Here is a 25,468-nt window from a genome sequence, read left to right as displayed (position 1 = left end):
TCTGTGGTTGTAAGATTTTGGAGTGCTACAATTTGCACTTCTCCTTATTCTTGGTTGAGTTCCAACAGTATAGATTCAGTCCAATTTGTTGTTTTAATGTATGCGCAGGCCAGCTTAGATATCTCCTTCATCATTCCCATGGCAAGTCCAGGAACTGGTGGGATGAGTGCATCTACACCTGAGGCAGTGCGTGGATCTTTGTTGGAGTTTTTTTTTTTTTTTTGCTGATCATCTTCTGTCATGAGTCTTCCCAAGAGTGCTGATGTTGGAAGTTCTTTTTCATATCGTATCTTAGTTCATTTTCGGGGTAGCCAAATTAGACTTTGATCCTCTTTATAAACACAAACAGACACTTTGCCTATACTTTTATATGCCCTTTATATCCTTGTGTAGAACTCATTGGAGGTCACCACATAGGAACTGCTTTTTTTTTTTTAATCATTAATCTACACTTACATGACGAATACTTTGTTTACTAGGCTCTCCCCTATACCAGGTCCCCCCTATATACTCCTTTACAGTCACTGTCCATCAGCGTAGCAAACTGTTGTAGAATCACTACTTGTCTTCTCTGTGTTGTACAGCCCTCCCCTTTCTCCCACCCCACTATGGATGCTAATCTTAATACCCCTTTTTTTTGCCCCCCCTTATCCCTCCCTACCCACCCATCCTCCCCAGTCCCTTTCCCTTTGGTACCTGTTAGTCCATTCTTGAGTTCTGTGATTCTGTTGCTGTTTTGTTCCTTCAGATTTTCCTTTGTTCTTATATTCCACAGATGAGTGAAATCATTTGGTATTTCTCTTTCTCTGCTTGGCTTGTTTCACTGAGCATAATACCCTCCAGCTCCATCCATGTTGCTGCAAATGGTTGGATTTGCCCTTTTCTTATGGCTGAGTAGTATTCCATTGTGTATATGTACCACATCTTCTTTATCCATTCATCTATCAATGGACATTTAGGTTGCTTCCAATTCTTGGCTATTGTAAATAGTGCTGCGATAAACATAGGGGTGCACTGATCTTTCTCGTACTTGATTGCTGCATTCTTAGGGTAAATTCCTAGGAGTGCAATTCCTGGGTCAAATGGTATGTCTGTTTTGAGCATTTTGATGTACCTCTATACTGCTTTCCACAATGGTTGAACAAGTTTATATTCCCACCAGCAGTGTAGGAGGGTTCCCCTTTCTCCACAGCCTCGCCAACATTTGTTGTTGTTTGTATTTTGATGGCAGCCATCCTTACTGGTGTGAGGTGATACCTCACTGTAGTTTTAATTTGCATTTCTCTGATAATTAGCGATGTGGAGCATCTTTTCATGTGTCTGTTGGCCATCTGTATTTCTTTTTTGGAGAAACATCTGTTCAGTTCCTTTGCCCATTTTTTAATTGGGTAATTTGTTTTTTGTTTGTTGAGGTGTGTGAGCTCTTTATATATTCTGGACGTCAAGCCTTTATCGGATGTGTCATTTTCAAATATATTCTCCCATACTGTAGGGTTCCTTTTTGTTCTATTGATGGTGTCTTTTGCTGTAGAGAAGCTTTTCAGCTTAATATAATCCCACTTACTCATATTTGCTGTTGTTTTCCTTGCCTGGGGAGATATGTTCAAGAAGAGGTCACTCATGTTTATGTCTAAGAGGTTTTTGCCTATGTTTTCTTCCAAGAGTTTAATGGTTTCATGGCTTACATTCAGGTCTTTGATCCATTTTGAGTTTACTTTTGTATATGGGGTTAGACAATGGTCCAGTTTCATTCTCCTACATGTAGCTGTCCAGTTTTGCCAGCACCACCTGTTGAAGAGACTGTCATTTCGCCATTGTATGTCCATGGCTCCTTTATCAAATATTAATTGACCATATATGTCTGGGTTAATGTCTGGATTCTCTAGTCTGTTCCATTGGTCTGTGACTCTGCTCTTGTGCCAGTAACAAATTGTCTTGATTACTATGGCTTTATAGTAGAGCTTGAAGTTGGGGAGTGAGATCCCCCCTACTTTATTCTTCTTTCTCAGGATTGCTTTGGCTATTCGGGGTCTTTGGTGTTTCCATATGAATTTTTGAATTATTTGTTCCAGTTCATTGAAGAATGTTGCTGGTAATTTCATAGGGATTGCATCAAATCTGTATATTGCTTTGGGCAGGATGGCCATTTTGACGATATTAATTCTTCCTAGCCATGAGCATGGGATGCGTTTCCATCTGTTAGTGTCCCCTTTAATTTCTTTTAAGAGTGACTTGTAGTTTTCAGAATATAAGTCTTTCTCTTCTTTGGTTAGGTTTATTCCTAGGTATTTTATTTTTTTGATGCAATTGTGAATGGAGTTGTTTTCCTGATTTCTCTTTCTGTTGGTTCATTGTTGGTATATAGGAAAGCCACAGATTTCTGTGTGTTGATTTTGTATCCTGCAACTTTTCTGTATTCCGATATCAGTTCTAGTAGTTCTTGGGTGGAGTCTTTTATGTACAGTATCATGTCATCTGCAAATAGTGACAGTTTAACTTCTTCTTTGCCAGTCTGGATTCCTTGTATTTTTTTGTTTTGTCTGATTGCCATGGCTAGGACCTCCAGTACTATGTTAAATAACAGTGGAGAGAGTGGGCATCCCTGTCTAGTTCCCGATCTCAGAGGAAATGCTTTCAGCTTCTCGCTGTTCAATATAATGTTGGCTGTGGGTTTTTCATAGATGGCCTTTATCATGTTGTGGTGCTTGCCCTCTATTCCCATTTTGCTGAGAGTTTTTATCATGAATGGATGTTGAACTTTGTCAAATGCTTTTTCAGCATCTATGGAGATGATCATGTGGTTTTTGTCTTTCTTTTTGTTGATGTGGTGGATGATATTGATGGACTTTCGAATGTTGTGCCATCCTTGCATCCCTGGGATGAATCCCACTTGTTCATGGTGTACGATGGTTTTGATGTATTTTTGAATTCGGTTTGCTAAAATTTTGTTGAGTATTTTTGCGTCTACGTTCATCAGGGATATTGGTCTGTAGTTTTCTTTTTTGGTGGTGTCTTTGCCTGGTTTTGGTATTAGGGTGATGTTAGCTTCATAGAATGAGTTTGGGAGTATCCCCTCCTCTTCTATTTCTTGGAAAACTTTAAGGAGAAAGGGTATTATGTCTTCCCTGTATGTCTGATAAAATTCCGAGGTAAATCCATCTGGCCCGGGGGTTTTGTTCTTTGGTAGTTTTTTGATTACTGCTTCAATTTCGTTGCTGGTAATTGGTCTGTTTAAATTTTCTGTTTCTTTTTGGGTCAGTCTTGGAAGGTTGTATTTTTCTAGGAAGTTGTCCATTTCTCCTAGGTTTCCCAGCTTGTTAGCATATAGGTTATCATAGTATTCTCTAAGAATTCTTTGTATTTCCGTGGGGTCCGTCGTGATTTTTCCTTTGTCGTTTCTGATACTGTTGATTTGTGTTGACTCTCTTTTCTTCTTAATAAGTCTGGCTAGAGACTTATCTATTTTGTTTATTTTCTCGAAGAACCAGCTCTTGGTTTCATTGATTTTTGCTATTGTTTTATTCTTCTCAATTTTATTCATTTCTTCTCTGATCTTTATTATTTCCCTCCTTCTGCTGACCTTAGGCCTCATGTGTTCCTCTTTTTCCAATTTCGATAATTGTGACATTAGACCATTCATTTGGGATTGTTCTTCCTTTTTTAAATATGCTTGGATTGCCATATACTTTCCTCTTCAGACTGCTTTTGCTGTGTCCCACAGAAGTTGGGGCTTAGTGTTGTTGTTGTCATTTGTTTCCATATATTGCTGGATCTCCATTTTGATTTGGTCATTGATCCATTGATTATTTAGGAGCGTGTTGTTAAGCCTCCATGTGTTTGTGAGCCTCTTTTCTTTATTTGTACAGTTTATTTCTAGTTTTATGCCTTTGTGGTCTGAAAAGTTGGTTGGTAGGATTTCAATCTTTTGGAATTTTCTTAGGCTCTTTTTGTGGCCTAGTATGTGGTCTATTCTGGAGAATGTTCCATGTGCACTTGAGAAGAATGTATATCCCGTTGCTTTTGGATGTAGAGTTCTATAGATGTCTATTAGGTCCATCTGCTCTACTGTGTTGTTCAGTGCTTCCGTGTCCTTACTTATTTTCTGCCCAGTGGATCTATCCTTTGGGGTGAGTGGTGTGTTGAAGTCTCCGAGAATGAATGCATTGCAGTCTATTTCCCCCTTTAGTTCTGTTAGTATTTGTTTCACATATGCTGGTGCTCCTGTGTTGGGTGCATATATATTTAGAATGGTTATATCCTCTTGTTTGACTGAGCCCTTTATCATTATGTAGTGTCCTTCTTGATCTCTTGTTACTTTCTTTGTTTTGAAGTCTATTTTGTCTGATAGTAGTACTGCAACCCCTGCTTTCTTCTCGCTGTTGTTTGCTTGAAATATGTTTTTCCATCCCTTGACTTTTAGTCTGTACATGTCTTTGGGTTTGAGGTGAGTTTCTTGTAAGCAGGATATAGATGGGTCTTGCTTTTTTATCCATTCTATTACTCTATGTCTTTTGATTGGTGCATTCAGCCCATTAACATTTAGGGTGACTATTGAAAGATATGTACTTATTGCCATTGCAGTCTTTAAATTCGTGGTTACCAAAGGTTCAAGGTTAGCCTCTTTAGTATCTTACTGCCTAACTTAGCTCGCTTATTGAGCTGTTATATACACTGTCTGGAGATTCTTTTCTTCTCTCACTTCTTATTCCTCCTCCTCGATTCTTCATATGTTGGGTGTTTTGTGCTGTGCTCTTTCTAGGAGTGCTCCCATCTAGAGCAGTCCCTGTAAGATGTTCTGTAGAGGTGGTTTGTGGAAAGCAAATTCCCTCAGCTTTTGTTTGTCTGGGAATTGTTTAATCCCACCGTCATATTTGAATGATAGTCGTGCTGGATACAGTATCCTTGGCTCAAGGCCCTTCTGTTTCATTGCATTAAATATATCATGCCATTCTCTTCTGGCCTGTAGGGTTTCTGTCAAGAAGTCTGATGTTAGCCTGATGGGTTTTCCTTTATAGGTGACCTTTTTCTCTCTAGCTGCCTTTAAAACTCTTTCTTTGTCCTTGATCTTTGCCATTTTAATTATTATATGTCTTGGTGTTGTCCTCCTTGGATCCTTTCTGTTGGGGGTTCTGTGTATTTCCGTGGTCTGTTCGATTATTTCCTCCCCCAGTTTGGGGAAGTTTTCAGCAATTATTTCTTCTAAGATACTTTCCATCTCTTTTCCTCTCTCTTCTTCTTCTGGAACCCCTATAATATGGATATTATTCCTTTTGGATTGGTCACACAGTTCTCTTAACATTGTTTCATTCCTGGAGATCCTTTTATCTCTCTCTATGTCAGCTTCTATGCGTTCCTGTTCTCTGGTTTCAATTCCATCAATGGCCTCTTGCATCCTATCCATTCTGCTTATAAACCCTTCCAGAGTTTGTTTCATTTCTGCGATCTCCTTTCTGGCATCTGTGATCTCCCTCAGGACTTCATCCCATTTCTCTTGTGTATTTCTCTGCATCTCTGTCAGCATGTTTATGATTCTTATTTTGAATTCTTTGTCAGGAAGACTGGTTAGGTCTGTCTCCTTCTCTGGTGTTGTCTCTGTGATCTTTGTCTGCCTGTAGCTTTGCCTTTTCATGGTGATAGGAATAGTTTGCAGAACTGGGAGGAGTGATGGCTGGAAGAAGTTCCCTTCTTGTTGGTTTGTGGCCCTCCTCTCCTGGAAGAACAGCGGCCTCTAGTGGCTTGTGCTGCGCAGCTGCGCGCAGACAGGGTTTCTGCTTCCTGCCCGGCTGCTATGGAGTTAATCTCCGCTGTTGCTGTGGGCGTGGCCTGGCTCGGGCAGCTACTCCAAAATGGTGGAGTCGCGTTGGAGGGGGAGCGGCCTGGAGGCTATTTATCTCCGTAAGGGGCCTCCCTGCTCCCTGCAGCCCAGGGGATTAGGGTGCCCAGAGATGCCCGGATTCCCTACCTCTGGATTAAGTGTCCCGCCCTGCCCCTTTAAGACTTCCAAAAAGCACCCGCCAAAACAAAACAACGACCACAAAAAAAGAAAAAAAAAATAACGGTGGCCGCTCGTTTTTCTTTATTCTCCGGCGCCAGCCTCAGGCATCTGCTCACCGGTCTTGCTACCCTGTTTCCCTAGTATTGGGGTCCCTGTCCCTTTAAGACTTCCAAAATGCACTCGCCAAAACAAAACAGCAAAAAAAAAAAAAAAAAGGTCGCTCGCTTTTCTGGTGTCCTCCGGCACCCGGCCTCTGGTGCCCACTCACTGTTCTTGCTGCCCTGTTTTCCTAGTATCCAGGGCCCTGCACTCTGGCCCGGATGGCTGGGGCTGGGTGTTCGGCAGTCCCGGGCTCTGTCTCCCTCCCGCTCTGCCTGCTCTTCTCCTGCCGGGAGTTGTGGGGAGGGTCGCTTGGCTCCCTCGGGGCCGGGGCTTGTATCTTACCCCCTTCGTGAGGTGCTGGGTTCTCTCAGGTGCGGATGTGGTCTGGATATTGTCCTGTGTCCTCTGGTCTTTATTCTAGGAAGGGTTGTCTTTGTTATATTTTCATAGATATATGTGGTTTTGGGAGGAGATTTGCGCTGCTCTACTCACGCCGCCATCTTCCGCCCCTCTCTCTCCTCAGACTTTTGATACCTACTTTAATACCTTTTAATACTATGATCATACAGTAATGATCTTGCTTCCTCTCTTTCTGAGAAAACTGAAATAAGAGGAGATGATGCTACAAGATCTCGCTACAACCATGTGAAAATCTATGTCCAGATGTTCTGTCTTCCTATTGATACAAAGGAACTGCCCTTGCTCTTAGCTAAGAAGAACCTGCCTACCTCTGCTCTTGGATTCCAGTGCTTTCTCAGACATACTAGTCTTTTCTCTTTGGCATTGTGGATTATTTCCTTTCCCCATCAGCATAAAAACATGATATTATTATTTCTTGAAAAAACTGTTTAATTCTCTCTTGATCTCCATTTAATTTTCATTGTGTATTAGTTTGCTAGAGCTGCCATAATAAACTGGGTGCCTTAAATGACAGAAATTTGTTTTCTCACATCCAAAGGCTAGAAGTCTGATATCTAATGACCTCATTTTAACCTAATTACCTCTTTGAAGATCCTCTTTCCAAATACAGTCACATTCTAAGGTACTGGATATTAAGACTTCAACATACAAATTTTGGAGAGACACAGTTTAGCTCACCACATTTGTCCCCAGGATATTTTCCCCTTTTCTTTTGACATTCATTGAGTTTCCTGAATCAGTGAGTTGATCTACCAGTTTGGGGATGTTCTCAACCATTATCTTTTCAGTTATTTATTTTGCTCTGTTCTCGATCTCTTCTCTTTTTCTGGGTCTCAAACTGTATGCATCTTAGGCCATCTCTGGCTCATCTTCCTATTATGCTGTTCTGTTCTTTTCATTTTTTTTTCACTCTCTGTGCTTCAGAATTCCAAGTTCTTAATATCAAACTTCATATTTTTTCCATTTTGGAATGGTCACTTAATTCTATTTTATACCTTCCAACTCCGTGTTGAAATTCTCCAACTTTTAAACATTTTTTTTACATCTTTTCCTCCATTTTCTTCTGCTTACTCTGAAATGTTGATCCCTATGGGTTTGCCCCTGTTGCCCATTACAAGGGGCAGATCCATTTTTTGGTCACATTTTACTCCAATTCATTTAGTCTTCATTACTCCCACAGTTCTCCAATCTCTTCAAAATATGTTTTTTTTTAAATTTGCCATTTTCCCCCTAGTTATGGCATCAGAAGCAATAGCCTGCAGTTACTAGCTATTCTCTCATTTCTGTCTTAAAACTATTCCATTTAGACTTCAATATCTCCAGCCCTTACACTAAAACTGGTCTTATCAAGATCACAAGTCACTGCCATACTGCTGATTTAAAATTCTCATTTATGTCACTTGACAGTTGAGTACTCTCTTTGCCTTAAATACTTATTTTACTTGTCTGAAACACTATTCTTTTATGGAGGTTTTTCCCCTACCTTCTTGACTGATCCTTTTTGGTGTTCTCTCACTGGTTCCTTTTAATGCACCTGAATTTTCCAGAAGTTGTAATATTCTAGAGTTCAATTCCTATAACTCTACTTTCTCTATGAGTGCTCTTATTAAGTCTCGAGGCTTTCAATGACATGTACATGCTGATGTTATTAAACTTTTTATCTCCAGATAAGACGTCTCCTTAATTCTAGACTTGAAATTGGGCTTGATCATGTGACTTACTTGGGTCAATAGGAAGTTAGCAAATATAATGTAAGGGAGTTTGCAAATTGCTTTTGCGTTGAGTTATGTGGTTTGAATCTTGAGACCCACCATGTGTTAAGACTGCTGGGAAGGCCTCGTAGAGGAGAATTGAAGAATTCTAGCTGTCAGCCTGCCACCTACCTGGCATTAAGTGAGGTGATTTTAGGTAGGTTACCATTAGTTGAGCCACCAGATGAATAAAATAACATAAATAACCCTGGGCAAGATTAATAGGACAACTATCTAGCTGAACCTAGTCCAAATTGCTGACCCATAGATTTGTGAGAGAATGATTGTTTTAAGCAACTAGGTGTTGGAGTGGCTAGTTATGCAGCTGTAGATAACTGAAATGCAATATACAGAATTTTTTCTAGTTATATAGTTCAAACAATCCTTTAGTAAGCTGACGATTTATTCCTAGGTACTTCATAATTCATTAGCTGATGTCATAGGTCTCTGTGGGGTCAAAACACTCCTACTGTCACTCTTGTTTTGCTGCCAGTGACAGTAGTTGCTCTAACTTTGTCTCTTATGATTAAGTACTAAGCTAATTATACTGATCCCATTCTACTGATTTCAGATCCTCCTCACCCACCCCTCCAGTCTCCAGCCAGGGCTAATCAGTGTCCACCCTGCTCTGCCAGCAGAAGTGAGGTTGGATGCAGAGTCACAACCCAACTCATGTGGCACAATGGACTGCACCCAGGATCCGATTTACTTGGCCGTAAGGAAGGATGCAGACCATGAACTCAGGGTGCATGTCAATATAAAGAGGATGCTAACTTCCCAGCACAGCTTTGAGGTGCTGTTGTTCTGCATGTGCATGGGCATGGCCGTGTGAGAGGGTTTGAGTGTCTAAGGATAACTGGAGCTCAGGAGCACCATCAGTGTCAGTGTCTCTTTACCTTTTGTACCTACCACATTACACAGCCCCTCAGGTACATGTGACCAGCCCTTATTCTCTAGTTTTGCAGCAATGAAGCAATACACAGTCTTTATTTAGATTGTCATTTATTTTCTATGTGGTATAGGTAAACTCATAACAATTCCTTGAGTTAATGCTGTTAGGAGAGTCAGCCATGGCCAGATCCCCAAGCATCCATGAAAACTAGATATCAGGCCATAGACCAGCTTTCTATTAGCATCCAGTTTCCCGTTGGTTACTCCTGAGTGGAACCCAGTTAGTAGAGGGGTCTGGGAAAAAGTTTGCAAGAATCAGCTCTCTGAGAGCAGAGCAGAGGAAGGGCAGGAAATGGCTCTTGCAGTAATTAAATGACCAGCAGACTCTTAAACTTCTGCAGTTGTCTTCTGGCTCCACTGTTGTACCAAGCTCCTCAGCTGATGTTACCAACTGGTTGTTTCCAAATGTAAAGGACAGCTTTCAATTTTTGTCTAACCTGACCACTTAAAAAAAATTTTTTTTTGAGATATAATTCATATACTATACAATTCAGCCACATAAAGTGGCTTCAGTGATTTTTGGTTTGATGGTCTTCCTGTATTTATAGATGTGAGCATCACAGACATGTGCAACCATCACCACAATCAATTATAGAACATTTTCAGCACTCCAGAAAGATCTTTTGCCTATTTCCAAATTGGGTCATTTGTTTTTTTATTATTGAGTTATAAGAGTTCTTTATATATTGTAGATACAAGTCCCTTATCAGATATATGACTTGTATATCTTCTCCCATTCTGTGGGTTATCTTTTGTAACTAAACTCAGAAGCATTGAACATAATTGATTCTCTAATTTGAGATACATTTTCCCCTTGACTTCTGTGATAATAACATCAACTTCTGTCCCTGATTGTCTACTCAGGGTTTTGGACTGCTCCTTCTTTGTACTCACTGCTTTAACTTTATTTATTTATTTTTTAATTTAGAAGTTGTTTGTCCTCTGGGTTTTGTTGTTTCTTATACTTATTATTGTTTCTCATGTTACGTACTTTAGGTGTTCTCACATCCAGGTTGAAGCCTTCAAATATACTAATATTTCCCATATTTTAATTTCCGTTTTAGAGTCCCTTGAGTTCCAACCTACAGGCAAATGCTTTTTCTACATTTCTACTTGGATGCCTAATAAGAATCTCAAAATCAGCATATCTAAAACTGAAATCTTTTTCTTCTCTTTCTAACTTGCAGCATTATTAGTACCATCTTTACTGTTTAATAGCTGTGTGACCTTAGGTAAGTATCTTAACCTCTTGGTCTCAGTGTCCTTATCAGTAAAATATAGTTAATAATAGTTCTTATCTCCCATGTTTTTGTGAGAATTTGATGAGTTACCATAAGGGTGCTTAGAATAGTACCTAGAACATAATTGTTAGCTCTTGTCATCTCACTAATAACCATCAACTCAGCTGTGTCTACTGGAAGTCTGGTTGTCAAGCCTGACACTGCTATCTCCCTTGATTACTGATCTAATTGAATCACTAGTGTCAAACATTCTGCCTTCTGGAAACATCTGCTTCTCTCAGCTTTCCCTGCTATTACTCTGGTCCAAATTACCATAATTTCTGCACCCTCACAATAACTTCTGAGTTTATGTTTTAGCCAGTTGGATCCCCCTCCAAAATATTCTCCATCTCACTCCCAGAGCAGCATTTCTCAAACTTGATTAATACATAGACTCCATTTAAAGAAAAGGAATTCTCAAGGAACACAGTTTGACATACACTACCCCAAGACTTTTAATGTATGAAAATATCAGTTTTGAATTTTCCTTGCAGAAGAGGTACATTTTTAAAAAGTTATTAAAATCCAGAAGCCACAGGGCATAAATATGCAAAGAAGTAAAAAGCTAACTTTTTCAAACAAAAAGGCTTCTCTCTCACTTACCAACTTCACATTTCCCTGTATGGCCCCGGAAGATGACTGGTTAGCCAGAGACGGGTAAGATTCCTCAAGGGAGGAACAACCTAAGACAGGCACAGTCGCAGGGGGGCCATCAGGCGAGAAATTGGGGATCAACAGAGGTGAGGCTTAGAACCTCACCCCCCCGTTCTGAGAGAAATCTTCTGCATACGTGGATGTTTTATTGCTCTGGTCTAGCTTGGATTAACACATAGTCTATAGGCACACACCTGATCATCTACATGTGCTCTCTTACAACACTAAACTATGTTTTCTACCTTTATCTTGTATCTACCTACCACTTCAGCATTTTATTAAAAATCATAATAATAAAGAGAGAAATGTGGTATCCACATATAAATGAAGTATAAAAACCAAATGAGTATTCATATTTGAACTGACTGTTTATAGTTCATAATGCATGAGCAAAACCGAAAGTTTCTGTGATGACTGCCCTTGTACTGTTCACTATGTAACTTATTCATTATGTAAGAATTTGTTCTCCATGTAAAAACTTGTTTGTTATGCCTCAGAAGATTGGAGACTGACAAAAATTAGGCTTGGGGTGGAATAATGATTGTGCATTGAGCATTGACTCCCCTATACAGAATTTTATTGTCGTTAACAACCATTTGATCAATAAATATGAGAGATGCCCTCACAAAAAAAAAAAAAAAAAAAAAAAAAAAGGGACAGACTTCCAATGGTAAAATAAATTAGTAACCGGGATGTAATGTATAGCATAAGGAATATAGTCAAGATATTGTAACAGCTTGGTAGGGTGATAGCTGGAACCTAGAATTATGTATATAAATGTTCTACCACTGTGTTGTACACTTGAAACTCATGTAATATAATACTGTATGTCAACTACCCTTCAATAAAAAATAATTATTAAAAAAATAAAAAAAAAAAAAAAAAAAAAAAAATCCTCATAGAATTGAAAATGTGTCTGTGACTCCTTGGGCTCTGAGTATTCCATTTCACACCTACAGTGATTTTCAAAACCAGAATTCTGTTGATTTGCTTCCAGGCTAAAACATTGAAGGCTTCCATTACAGTTTGAATAAAACTCCCTATTTTAAGTTATCTCTGAGAAACTGTACCTTCGGGCCCTTGCCTGTCCATCCTGTATGTTGTGCTTCAGCCTCACTCCCTTTGGTTCTTCTATTGTGCCAAGTTCCTTCCTGCCAAGGCTCATTTAGTTGTGTAGTTTTCCTCCCTTGAATGCTTGCTCCCAGGTGGCACTTCTTTTGTTCCCTTGAACAGCCTACTCCTCCTTCAGCTTAGACACTACTCCTCCATGGCTGCTCCCTCTGTGCCCCCAGACCTGATTGTGCCCCATTATCTACTCTCGGCATTCTCTACTTCCCTTTGTAGCACTTACAAGGATTGCAACTAGTCACCTGCAGAATTCTTTAACTGTGTTTCTTTACGGTGTGTCTCCCTGCCAGACTGTGAGTTCCTCAAAGGCCAAGGGTAGGTCTTTCTTCACTGCTGTATCTCCTATTGCACCACGCAAAATGCCTACTACATAAGAGGTTGTCAAACTTTGCTGAAAGGAACCACTGCAGATCCTTACACTAAATGATAAATTAGTAACACTTATTGGCAGATAATCTCATTGGAATAAATATTAGAAGTGTGTACAGGAGCAAACTAGGAAATAAAAGTAACGATTAAGGTGACTTCCATCAGGATGGAGTGAGAATTTGGGATTTATGCATCTGGGGTTTGGAGTCAAGGTCACCCAAATAGTAAGTATGTTAGAGTTTTCTATTCAGCATTTCTTTACCTAACCAAGAAGACCCATTTCTATATAATCTACACTCCTTTTGTTTTGCCTCTATGCTGCCAAGCAAGTTACGTGATCCTGGTCATTTGCTTGAACACTGAGGAGTAAGCCAAGAACCATGATTCAAGGCTTATAGGCAAAGCAAGACAAGGTTCTAAGAGCTCCCAGGGAGGTCAGGAGATGTGGCCCAGGGCAGGCTACTGTGAACTGAGTGAAAATGGCTCCAGGTCTGCTTCTTTCTAGCATGGGTGGGGGTGGAGTAAGGCTACAGGTGGAGGCACACATGCCATGTATCTTGTAAAGGTTATAAATCTTTTGAAAAAACTTAAACGAGTAGGTTCTGCCCTCCTATTTTGACCAACCAACTTTCATAATGACATGAAAAGACAGATTTTAACTGAGAATTCTGAGTCCTCACAGTTCCATGCTGACACATTATTAACATAGTAAGAGCTACCTACCATCCATCTCCCCTACCCATGACTCATGGACCGATTTGTGCTGTCTTTCCAACCCCACTCTGACCTGAAGTGTAAGGGGCCTCCCAGGCAAGGAGTGCATGTGATGGACACTACAGGTGACACACCCACGCTCTGTCCATACTTCCAGTAGACAGTGCCTCCTGGCCACCCACTGGGCCCAGGGGCAGACATACCTGGGAGGAGAGACTCAGGGAAAGTGCTCATGCAGGCCTTGGATGTGAACTCAGGGCCTTTGGGCAGGTAATTCTTAGGGCTTGTGTCCCTAGTTCAACACAGTTTTTACCCCAAGAGAGCACTGTGGAGAAAGCCAGAGTGAGGTCCGAGAGGGTCCCTGAGCCCAAGTCCTTCCTTCCTGAGCTGAGGATGATACAAAATGTCATGGTGGCAGACTAATTTATCCCAGCTCTTTTTTTCTGCTATAATCTGTGTATGTCTAGAAAGAACTAAAACTGGAAGGGAAGTGTGAAATGCTACACTGGGCAAAAGGTTTTTTTCTGTCTTGCCTGAAGGTTCCCACCCCAGGCAAGTTCACCATGGATTCAGTGAGACCAATAAATGACAACAGAATGTTCTTGGTAAAAGGATTTATAGCCAGCTTTATTCTCCTGGGGGGTAGGTTGAGCACTAAGATCACGTCTGTATCCAGCAGTCTTCAGGTCCATAATCCTCCTCGGTCTCTGGCTCTGCCCGGAACACTGGGCGGAGCTCTTTATATAGTGACTCAGCCAATAATAGCTCATTGCCTACAGGTGTGGAAGCAGTAACCTAGCAGTTGGCCAGTGACATCATCAAGGCATTTAGGGTCAGGTGAGGATCCTGACCTTAGAAACTTCCATATTCCCCACATTTCCCTCTCCTGGAAACACTTCAGGCTGCTGAGTCTGGAACTTGGCCCAGCATCATGCTAGTAGGACAGGTCTGTTTTCTTTTACGTCAGTCCAGATCCTCAAAAGACCACAACTACCAGCACAAATAGCATAGGTGTTTTACAATGTTTATATTGTTGATACCAGGTGCTGGAGATACCAGGAGAATATATGAAGAGAAGTAGGATTTGGATTCATTTTTTAATTTTTAATTGATTTATCAAAGATGACATTTATTGAGTAGCCCCTAAGTACATCTGTGTTCTTATTTAAAATCATGATCTTACACCTCAAATTAGAGGACAAAGAGGATTTATAATGTTGGTGTTTTAAAAAAAAGGCACTAATATAAAACAGATGACAGTGAAATGAAACTATTGCAAGAGAATTGGCTCACTTCTTAGCAGGACCTCTGCTCAAGGTTTGTCAGTGTCACCTGGGGGCAGTTGCTACCAATGTACATTCTTGGGTCCTGTCCTTCTGGGTTAGACTCTGGGAATTTACCATTTTGAGAAGATCCTGCAGTGATTCATACATATACTCTCAAGCTTTCAGCTACCACAGATCCCACTGGAGGAGAGTGGGGCTAAGACATGTGTATTTTTAAATAGCACTCCAGATAATTTTGATAATTAATCTAACATTTGGGAGCCATTGAACAAGGTGCCCACTAAAGGGATATTATTTGAGTCAATGGTCCTCAAAGTGTGGTCCTGGGACCAGCAGCTTCAGCATCACCTGGGAACTTTCAGAAATGCAAATTCACGGGCCCCATGGAAGCCCAGAATAGCATTCTCCAGGGACGCAATTCAACAAGTCTGCAGGTGATTCAGATGCTGCTAAAGTTGGAAAAACCACTGGCTTAAAATAGCTCCCTAAACGTCATTCCCCAACAGTTCAATAAAGAAGCATTGACAGTCCCTGAACGTTTTGTTCTCCCACGCACCGCAGAGGGCCCGGAGAAGTCACACTTGTCAGACATGTGCCCGTGGCCCTTTATTTGCGCTGCTGATTTTGGTACTGGAGTGATCAAGTTCAGGAGGTAGAAAGAAGTCTTTTTCTGCAAATAAAAATTGTTGGCTTTTATAAAGTTTTATTTTGTGCTTTGTACTTTCCATATTTCCAGATACTAAGGAATTTGGATCAGCAAAAACAAAATGCATATATTCCTAGAAAATAAAACAATCAGAAAAAAGTGATTTGTAAATACAGTCAGCTGGGTGTGGCTCTGGGTATAAAATTACTCAAAGCTGGGGGGAGGAGGGAAAGTTACTCAAAGCAGGACAGGCACTTCCAGCTTCCTGTGTTTTCAAGGGTCCTTGGTTGGGAGCTGACATCATGAAGGATTTTTGGGGGTTACAGTTGTCATTACTTTTGTGCATGATTTTGACTTTCTCTGAGCAAGAGTCAGGTACAAGAGCTAACCTCATGTTTGCTGTTTGAAGGTGTAGTTCCTTAGAGGTTGCTGGGCCTGTCACTGTTGTTTTGAGTAGAAGTGACTTGCCATTCATGTTATTTTTCATACTATTGTTCTGTTGTAGTGTTGCTATCTCTCCTTGCCCTCCCCTTCCCCACAAAGCAAGTGATTTATCTAGTTTCCCCTTATACTTGGGAAAGACCTAATTTTTAAAAATCTTTCCTTCTATAAGTAGGTGTTGATGACTGTGTAGTTCACCCCCCTCACCTGAGCTGGGGAGAAAGATCTCCCCATTCAAAGTTTTAGCTTGCCCTTCCCTGTCCCACCCTGATCTACTCATAATGCAGTTACCTGCAACCCCTCCTAAGTGTGTGTTATTTCTAAATGGGGTGTGGCAACAAAGCTGTTCATTCTTTCTCTTCTAACATCTTATTGTTTCTGACTCATAAACTTACCTTTTTTATTATCGTATTTTATTTGCAGTCTCCTTACCTTGTCCATGTGTCCCACCTGTGGCTTATTTTTCAGTAATCTTTTCTTACCTAAACAATATATCTTCTCATTAAAAAGTCACTGGATGGAAGTACTGCAGAGACAGTGAATATTTTGTTACTCCTAGTATTTCCTTATCAAAATATAATGGATAGCTTTACCTGTAGGATATGTCATGGCATGTCTATCTAAAACTTTCCTTAGGATCTATTCCTGGTGATAGAATTAATGTGGCACCACAGCTGTGGATAGATTCGAGAAGACAGACTCACCAGGCAGGAATAGGCTTTATCTAAGGCCTCTTCATTTTGCTTTACAGGATACAAGGCAGGAGACACAGCAGGTTCATTTCACTGGCAGATCCAGAGCTGCTCAGATAGATGGTTTTCCTTCACCCTTAGCTACAAAAGCTGTGTTGGGCGGAGCCAGAAGCTGCAGAGGAGCCCAGCTTCGGTGTGCCGCTGATTTACACTGGCCTGGTCGTGTAGACACACCCCAGCTTGAGGAGCCGCCAGCGCAGGGCCCGTCCACACAGCAGAGGCAGCTGAACTCTAGTTCTTAAGGAAATGGTGCTGGGAGGTGGGGCCAATGGAGATTGTCCTCAGGTAGATCCGATGTTAATGTTTTATTCACACCTGTTAAACGACTTCATCTGAAGGATCACATTGCTTCTGTCAAGGATGTTCCAGGGTGTATTTTCTTTTTTCTGTAAGAGGCTATGCTCAGATTTTCTCTGAGCATCCTCTAGGACAGAAATTTTTCTCTGAGTCTTTCTTTTTTGGTTTCTGTCCAGTGTCAGTGGGATGTACTTGTTCTACTTTCTGGGCTATGGTGGAACCAGCACTACTTGGTCAAGATCAAGTTTTGCATCCTGATGAAGTGTCTCTGGGAACTGGCTGTCCTGTAACCGAAGTAACTGCGAGGGGATATAAGTTTAATTACCCTGTCACCGAGTGTGGGATTCAGAAAGAGGTAAGATCTGTGACCATTTCAAATAATAAACTAACCCTCAGATCTTAGCTTGCAGTGCAAGACAGGTAGAGTCGAGACCAACGATGAAGGCCCTGCTTACTTTTATGACACCTGGTTTTAGTACTTTTAGGGTGAAAAGACCAGGGGGATCCAGGAATTGTCCTTGAAGCACTTATGGCCTGTTAGAGGAGAATATATTGACATGTATAATATTAGGACTTTTTTTTGAAGCACTCTTATGTCTTCTTTTGTCCTTACCTCTCCTAAAATCTAGAAACATTGTAAAGAAGGTATTACTGTCAGTTTTCATGTTAATTAACTGAATCTAGAAGGGCTAGCAATTTCCCACAAGTCTTAAGCTTAGGTACTAAGTTGGGATTTACAGTCTTCTTTTGAAGACGGCAGTGAGATGTTGTACTCCGTAACGTGCATCAGAGAAAGCACTAGGGGGCTTCAGAGGAAGGGAAGATGTGAGGATGTTTGAGAGCATCTTGTTTATGATTTTTACATCTATGTCCCTGAATGAGCTTGGCCTGCAATTGCCATTTCTAATAACTCCTTGTCATGTTTTGGAGAAGTTCATGTAGGGTCGGAATTTTTTGATCCTTGAATGTTCAGTAGGACATGGGGGCAAAACCTCCTGTATCTTTTGTTTTCCTTTGGGGTTATATGATTAGTGTGGAGTCCAGGTGACTTGTCTAAGGTCATAGACCTTGGGAGCAGGGGAGCTGGGGAGTAAGCCCAGGTTTTCTGACAGCAAGTTTCAGACTAGTCAACAGTGACCTTTGGTGGGGGATAATAAAGTGGACTCTGCAGGGGTTTTTACAACATGAACTCAAAAGAAATGTAACTGTAAGAAAATTAAGTAGAGAAGACTCCAACTGTCCATTTAGAGGCATGTGTATGTTTTATAAAAACAATTCTAATTTCCTTCCATATATTCATCTCCACAAAACTTACTAATTAAAAACTTATTTTTTGTGGAGGTTTGCATATTTCTAACTTTTCTACCTCTATTTTCCTTTCCAATATTTTAAAACATGGCTTATTAGGGACATAGGACAAAAAAATTCCAAAGCTAAAGGATTAATAGCCTGAATTAACAAAATGTACACAAACTGCAAAAGTGACACTAAGAGATCCAGAGATCAACTGCAGTAGCATTATAGGAACAACAACTGTGAAGAAAGACCACCAGAGCTACAGATTTCTTTTGAAGATTATTTTCCCAGTGTATAAAAGCCATTTTTAAGGTTTTTCAGAGCATGACAGTACTCCCTTGGAACTGTACTTCCAAGAATAGATTGGTAATGTGTGTAACAACTTCGTTAATAGTTTTGAAAATTCTCAAGTTGCCATAGTACACAAAAATCAGTGTTGATATTTTTGTGAGCATTTTGGTTCAACACCTTACCAAATCAGATTACTTGAGTGACTTTTATGATACAAAGGATGCCTCTCTCTTGATGCCTTTCTTTCTGTATTATTTATTATGAAGATTTTTCCATTTTAAGGGCAGGATCTAGAATTTCATTAGTTAGCATTCAAAATGAAAAGCAGGCTTGTAGCACTCAGTTGAACTAGCAGTAAATTCTGTGTGAACAATATAGTGGTTTTGGTATATTCGCAAAGTTGTGCAACCATCTCCACTATGTAATTCCAGTACTTTTTAATCACCCCCAAAAGATACCCCATACATGTTAATGGCCACTCCACAGTCTCACCTCCCCCTAGCCTGCGGCAACCACTAATATAATCTCTCTTTCTATAGATTTGCATATTCTTGCCATTTCGTATAAATGGAATGATGTAATATGATATGGCCTTTTGTGATTCCTTCTTTCATTTAGCATGTTTTCAAAGTTTATCCATGTTGTAGCATATATAAGCACTTAATTCCTTTTCATGGCTGAATGATATTTCATTGTATGGTTATACTACCTCTGGATTGTTTCTATTTTTTGGCTATTATGAATAGTGCTACTATGAACTTTGGTATACAAGTTTTTGCGTGGACATATGTTTCAATTGGGTAAGTATGTAGGTGTAAAATTGTTGAGTCATACAGTAATTCTATATTTAAATTTTTGGAGAACTGCCAGACTGTTCCCTAAAGTAACTATCTCATTTTATATGCAATGCATGAGGGTCCAGTTTCTCCACATGCTTGCTGATACTTATTTCCTTTCTTTCTGAAATAATCTGAGTGGGTATGAAACAGTATTTCATTGGGTTTTGATTTGCATTTCTCTGATGACTAATGGTATTCAGCATCTTTTCATGTATTTATTGGTCATTTGTATTTATCTTTGGAAAATGATTCAGATCTTATCTTTTTAAAAATTTGGGTTGTCTTTTTATTATTGAGTTGTAAGAGTTCTTTTTCTGTATACAAGTCCCTTATCAGAAACATTATTAGCAAATATTTTCTCCCATTATATGGGTTGTCTTTTCACTTCCTTGATAGCATCCTTAAAGCACAGAATTTTAAACTTTTAAAGTCTGATTCATTTATTTTTTCTTTTGCTGCTTGAGCTTTTGATGTCATATCTAAGAAATGATCACCTAATCCACAGTCAAGATTTGTGACTTTTTTCATCTGAGAGCTTTATGGTTGTGAGTCTTTGATGATTACTGCAGTCAAGCTAATTAACATATCATTTCCTAACATAGTTACTGCTTTTTTGTTTGTGATGAGTGCACTTGAAATCTACTCTCTTAGCATATTTCCAGTATTCAGTACAGTATAATTATATATAGTGATTATGCCTGTGCCCATACTTTAGATCTCTAGACTTATTCACCCTACATAACTGCAACTTAATACCCTTGGCCGATATCGTCCCAGGACCCCCATCCTCCCTAGCCCTTGGTAACCATCATTCTACACTGGTTCTGAGTTCAAATGTTTTGTTTTGTTTTTTTCAGATTCCACATATAAGTGAGATCATACAGTCTTGTCTTTCTGTGTCTGGCTTATTTCACTTAGCATAATGTCTTTCAGATTCATCCATATTGTCACAAATGGCAGAATTCCTTCTTCATGTGGATGACTAATATTCCATTGTGTATATATACCATATCTTCTTTCCCCATTCATCCACTGTTGGATATTTGGGTTGTTTCTAAATCTTGGTTATGCTGAATAATGCAGCAATAAACATGGGAGTGGTATCCTTTTAAGATACTGATTTCATTTCTTTTGGCTATATATCCAGAGGTGGGCTTGCTGGATCATATGGTAATTCTGTTTTTCATTTCTTGAGGAAGATTCATACTGTTTTCTATAGTCGCTATGCCAACTTATATTCCTACTAACAGAACACATGGGTTTTCTTTTCGTCACATCCTGGCCAACACTTGTTTTCTTTTTCTTTCTTATTTTTTTTTATGGCCATCCTAACAGGTGAGAGGTAATATCTCACTGTGGTTTCGATTTGCATTTCCCTGATAAGTGATGTTGAGCACCTTTTCTTATACCTGTTGACTATTTGAATGTCTTCTTTTGAAAAATGTCCATCAAGTTCTTGGCCCATTTTTAATTGGGTTATTTGTTTTCTTGCTGTTATTTGAGTTCCTTATACAGTTTGGATATTAACCCTAATCACATGTATGGTTTGCAAATATTTTCTCCTATTTCATAGGCTTTCTGTGCACTCTGTTGATTATTTCCTTTGCTCTGCAGAAGCTTTTTAGTTTGATATAGTCCCACTTGTCTATTTTTGCTTTTGTTGCTTGTGCTTTTGGGGTCATGTCTAAAATATCATTGTTCAGACCAATGTCAAGAAACTTTCCCCCTGTTTTCTTCTAATTTTTGTGGTTGCACATCTTACATTTAAGTCTTTAGTCCACTTTGAGTTGAATTTTGTATATAGAGTGAGATAAGTGTCCACTTTCATTCATTTACATGTGGAAAACCAGTTTTCCCAACTCCATTTTTTGGAGGCAGTCCTTCCCTATTGTATGTTCTCAGCACCTTTGTGAAGATCAATATCGACCATAAATGAGTCATAATGACCATAAATGATCATAAACAGATTTATTTCTGGGTTCTCTATGCTGTTCATTTGGTCTATATGACTGTTTTTATGCCAGTACCATGCTATTTTGATTACTCTAGCTTTGTTGTATATTTTGAAATCAGGTAGTTTGATTTCCAACTTTTACTGTTGCTACTTTGGCTATTTGCAGTATTTAGTGTTTTCATATAAATTTCTAGAGTTTTTTTCTATTTCTGTGAGAAATGCTGTTGAAATTTTTATGAGATTGTATTGATTCTATAGATTGTTTTTGTGGAGTCTTTAGGGTTTTCTGTATTAAAAAATCACATTGTTTGCAAATAGAGACAATTTTACTCTTACTTTTCCAATTTGTATGACTTTATTTGTATTTATATGCTCTTTCCCATGACAGTTAGCCTGAGCCTGGGTTGGCCTGGAGACTGGGAAGGGCGGGACTATGGGTCCTTGGGGACTGACCTAGAGGCTGGCTTGACACTGGTGTGGGCCTGGTGCTGGGGTCCATGGTGATGTCCAGTGCTCACTTCTCTCTCTGCTAGGCCTCAGTTTTCAGGAAAACTGCCAGACAGGACAAAATGATAATTCTCTGGGGATCGGGCTTTTAGGGAGCTGTAAACTCGTCTCTTTGGGTTCTGCTAAGCTGTTGGTTTTCATGATTACCATGGAGCTGGGGAGATGGAAAATGCCTCAAAGATCGTTATTTTTACTGAGATACTGCTGTTTTTCTTCAATACATGTTCTTCAGATTATTGCAAGCTTGGGTTAATTTCCAGAGTTTTGGAAAAGTTGAATTTGACAGTTTCTGTCAGTTTACTTTTTTTCTTTAAATCAATTTTTGGTGGTTCTTACTCTGCCATACAAGAAGTGACTATTAAATACATTTTTAATTAGTAGGAAAAATAAGGGGCATATAGTGTCTATTTCCTATACTTTATATACAGCTTATAGACTCTTGACTAAAATAATATATTCAATAGCAACACAATGGACAAATAACCATGTTATTGAATGTTATATTTCCATTAGATGTCCTTGGAAACATTTTTACATGAGAATACTTATTATGTAAAGTAACAGGTTGAAAAATGGTCATCTGCTATGCCATATTTATGACAATGAGAAACAGAAAAATATACACCTAAATGTGTTTACAAATTTATCCCTGCATTAGGATTATGGAAATTTTAATATTGCCATAACATGGTGTTTTCAAATGTCTCCACAATGAGCACATATTCAGAACACACAAAACTCCAATTACAGCTTTAAATTAAAAGTGCCTCTCTCTCTAATCTTTCCTGGGACCTAAGCACTGTGGCAACACTTGGAAACAAAAATCCCAGAATAAATCTATCAAGTAGAATTTTCAGCCTTTGTTTAGCCTGGCAATTCATGATTTCAATTTCATGATTTCGGTTTCCATAAATGCTCACTGGCTGCACTAATGGAAGAGTCTGACCTGGCGTTCTGTTATTGGTCTCTGGGAAAACAGTCTCTTCAGGGTCCAGGCAGATTGACCTTTGTATGAAGATTTTACATCTTGACTTGATCTGTGTGTTCAAATTTCTTTAAAAATCATGTGTATGTAAATGTGTGAAATGATATATGTCAATTAAAAAGGACTTTTTGTCCCATTAGGTTTTTTCCTATGGAGTGATTTTTTATTCAGCTCTCTACTATAACATAATGAGCAAAGGAGTCACTGGAAAAATTCCTTTAATGTGTATTGTTTCCAGGTGAGTGTAATGGACCAGCTGGTTCAGTTTTTACTTTCTAAGAACCACTTATTAAAGTGAAAGCTTGGTTGAGTCCTGTAATGATGGTTTACATCCTTGCTCAGTCCAGTGAAGCTCTTCTCCATGTCATTCGGTCAGTGCAAATGCTCTACTTAGGTCCCCTGGTGCCCCCCTCGCCATTTCTGTGTGTCCCTCTCTTGCTTCTGTGCAGTTTGGCCTTTAATGACCCCAGCTGGGCCTGGGAGTTCACTAGCTTCTCCCCACCGCCCTGACTGAGTGGACTCGGTGCTTGAGTCAGGAAGGAACTGTGAGGCTGACTTGACCTTGGAACTCTCTTGCAGCTTCTGCTGAGCTGGGACTTTGCCTGAAGTAGCACACTGTCATCATTATCTTCCACTCCCCTCATTTCCATGCTGGGAGCGCTTCTGTAATAAATCATGTGTATGTAAATGTCCTTGTCAGGTTCTGCTTTTGAGGAACCCTACAAAGACATACTGAATGGGTTAAATAGAGCTTAGTGGTTGGTGGGTTCAAGATCATGTAGTTAGGAAATGGCAAGTCAGGACCTGCACATGCCTCCTCATGCAGCTGCCTCTCAGATCAGGAGATGCTTGGAGAAGGAAAAATGGTAGCAGAACCATTCAGTCTCTTCTTTAAGGCCAGATATTTTTTTTTTTAATAATTATTTTTTATTGAAGGGTAGTTGACGCACAGTATTACATTACATTAGTTTCAAGTGTACAACACAGTGATAAAACATTTATATACATAATTCTAGGTTCCAGCTATCACCCTACCAGGCTGTTACAATATCTTGACTATATTCCTTATGCTATACATTACATCCCGGTTACTAATTTATTTTACCATTGGAAGTCTGTCCCTTTTTTTTTTTTCTTTTTTTTTTTGTGAGGGCATCTCTCATATTTATTGATCAAATGGTTGTTAACGACAATAAAATTCTGTATAGGGGAGTCAATGCTCAATGCACAATCATGAATACACCCCAAGCCTAATTTTCGTCAGTCTCCAATCTTCTGAGGCATAACAAACAAGTTCTTACATGGAGAACAAATTCTTACATAATGAATAAGTTACATGGTGAACAGTACAAGGGCAGTCATCACAGAAACTTTCGGTTTTGCTCATGCATTATGAACTATAAACAGTCAGTTCAAATATGAATACTCATTTGGTTTTTATACTTGATTTATATGTGGATACCACATTTCTCTCTTTATTATTATGATTTTTAATAAAATGCTGAAGTGGTAGGTAGATACAAGATAAAGGTAGAAAACATAGTTTAGTGTTGTAAGAGAGCAAATGTAGATGATCAGGTTTGTGCCTGTAGACTATGTGTTAATCCAAGCTAGACAAGGGCAATAAAACATCCACGGATGCAGAAGATTTCTCTCAGAACAGGGGGGGGTGAGGTTCTAAGCCTCACCTCTGTTGATCCCCAATTTCTCACCTGATGGCCCCCCTGCGACTGTGCCTGTCTTAGGTTGTTCCTCCCTTGAGGAATCTTACCCGTCTCTGGCTAACCAGTCATCTTCCGGGGCCATACAGGGAAATGTAAAGTTGGTAAGTGAGAGAGAAGCCTTATTGTTTGAAATGGTTAGCTTTTTATTTCTTTGCATATTTATGCCCTGTGGCTTCTATGCCCAGCATTTGTCTTGAGGTATCTTTACCACTTGGAAGAATTATGATACTCGGTAAATTTAATATGAGGCACGAATTCTATTTAAGGGTTGTAATTAGGAAGGAAGAAGAAAAGCTATAGAAGTAGCAGGCGGAAGAAAACATGGGAAGATTGATTGTTTCTTTGACATATCTTCTTGTAGAGTAACTTCAGCATGTATAGGTTTTAAGCTACTACTTAAATTGCGCACACACATTAACATAATAGGAGTATAGTTACATAACCAAAGCATATCTGTAATTACCAGCCATCTCCAGTGAAACCAAGAAAACCAGTTAGGCACCTTAGGCATTTGTGAAAACTTATCTATGATATGGTGGATATTGTCCAACTGAACTTGAACAGTCTGAGAGAAATCAGACAAATTAAAACAACCCATTCCTGGGGAATGTTCACATCCCTTATATTCTTTTAACAGTAAATAGTCTGTACTTGTAAGATTTTGGAGCACTACAATTTGCACTTCTCCTAATTCTTGGTTGAGTTCCAACAGTATAGATCCAGTCAAATTTGTTGTTTTACTGTATGCACAGGCCAGCTTAGATATCTCCTTCCTCATTCCCATGGCAAGTCCAGGAACTGGTGGGATGAGTGCATCTACAGATGTAGCAGTTCGTGGATCTTTGTTGGGGTTTTTTGATGATCATCTTCTGGCATGAGTCTTCCAGAGAGTGCTGATGTTGGAAGTTCTCTTTCATATCGTATCTTAGTTCATTTTTGGGGTAGCCCAATTAGGCTTTGATCTTCTGTATAGACGCAAACAGACCGTTTGCCCACACTTTTACATGCCCTCTATACCCTTGTGCAGAACTCATTGGAGGTCACCCACAGGAACTGCCCTTTTTTTTTTTTTTGGTATCACTAATC

General features: G+C 39.5%; 1 protein-coding gene across 2 annotated transcripts in view; it reads left to right on the top strand.

Annotated features, from left to right (window-relative positions):
- The window catches only part of LOC118925142 (oocyte-secreted protein 3-like), a 73,322-nt gene that overhangs the window by 46,066 nt on the left and 1,788 nt on the right, over positions 1-25,468 (top strand). The window contains exons 1-3 of one of the 2 annotated variants that reach the window (XM_057507043.1): positions 15,584-15,671; positions 16,963-17,141; positions 22,799-22,896. In XM_057507043.1, the coding sequence (XP_057363026.1) occupies positions 15,599-15,671; positions 16,963-17,141; positions 22,799-22,896 (350 nt within the window). In that variant the 5' untranslated portion in view covers positions 15,584-15,598. Of the gene's footprint in view, positions 1-15,583; positions 15,672-16,962; positions 17,142-22,798; positions 22,897-25,468 lie in introns of those variants that run through there. The other variant, XM_057507042.1, reaches the window with a different exon arrangement.

This window comes from Manis pentadactyla, chromosome 9 (genome assembly GCF_030020395.1).
Source record: "Manis pentadactyla isolate mManPen7 chromosome 9, mManPen7.hap1, whole genome shotgun sequence".
Taxonomy (NCBI): Eukaryota; Metazoa; Chordata; class Mammalia; order Pholidota; family Manidae; genus Manis; species Manis pentadactyla.
This window is presented reverse-complemented; position numbering and strand designations above follow the sequence as displayed.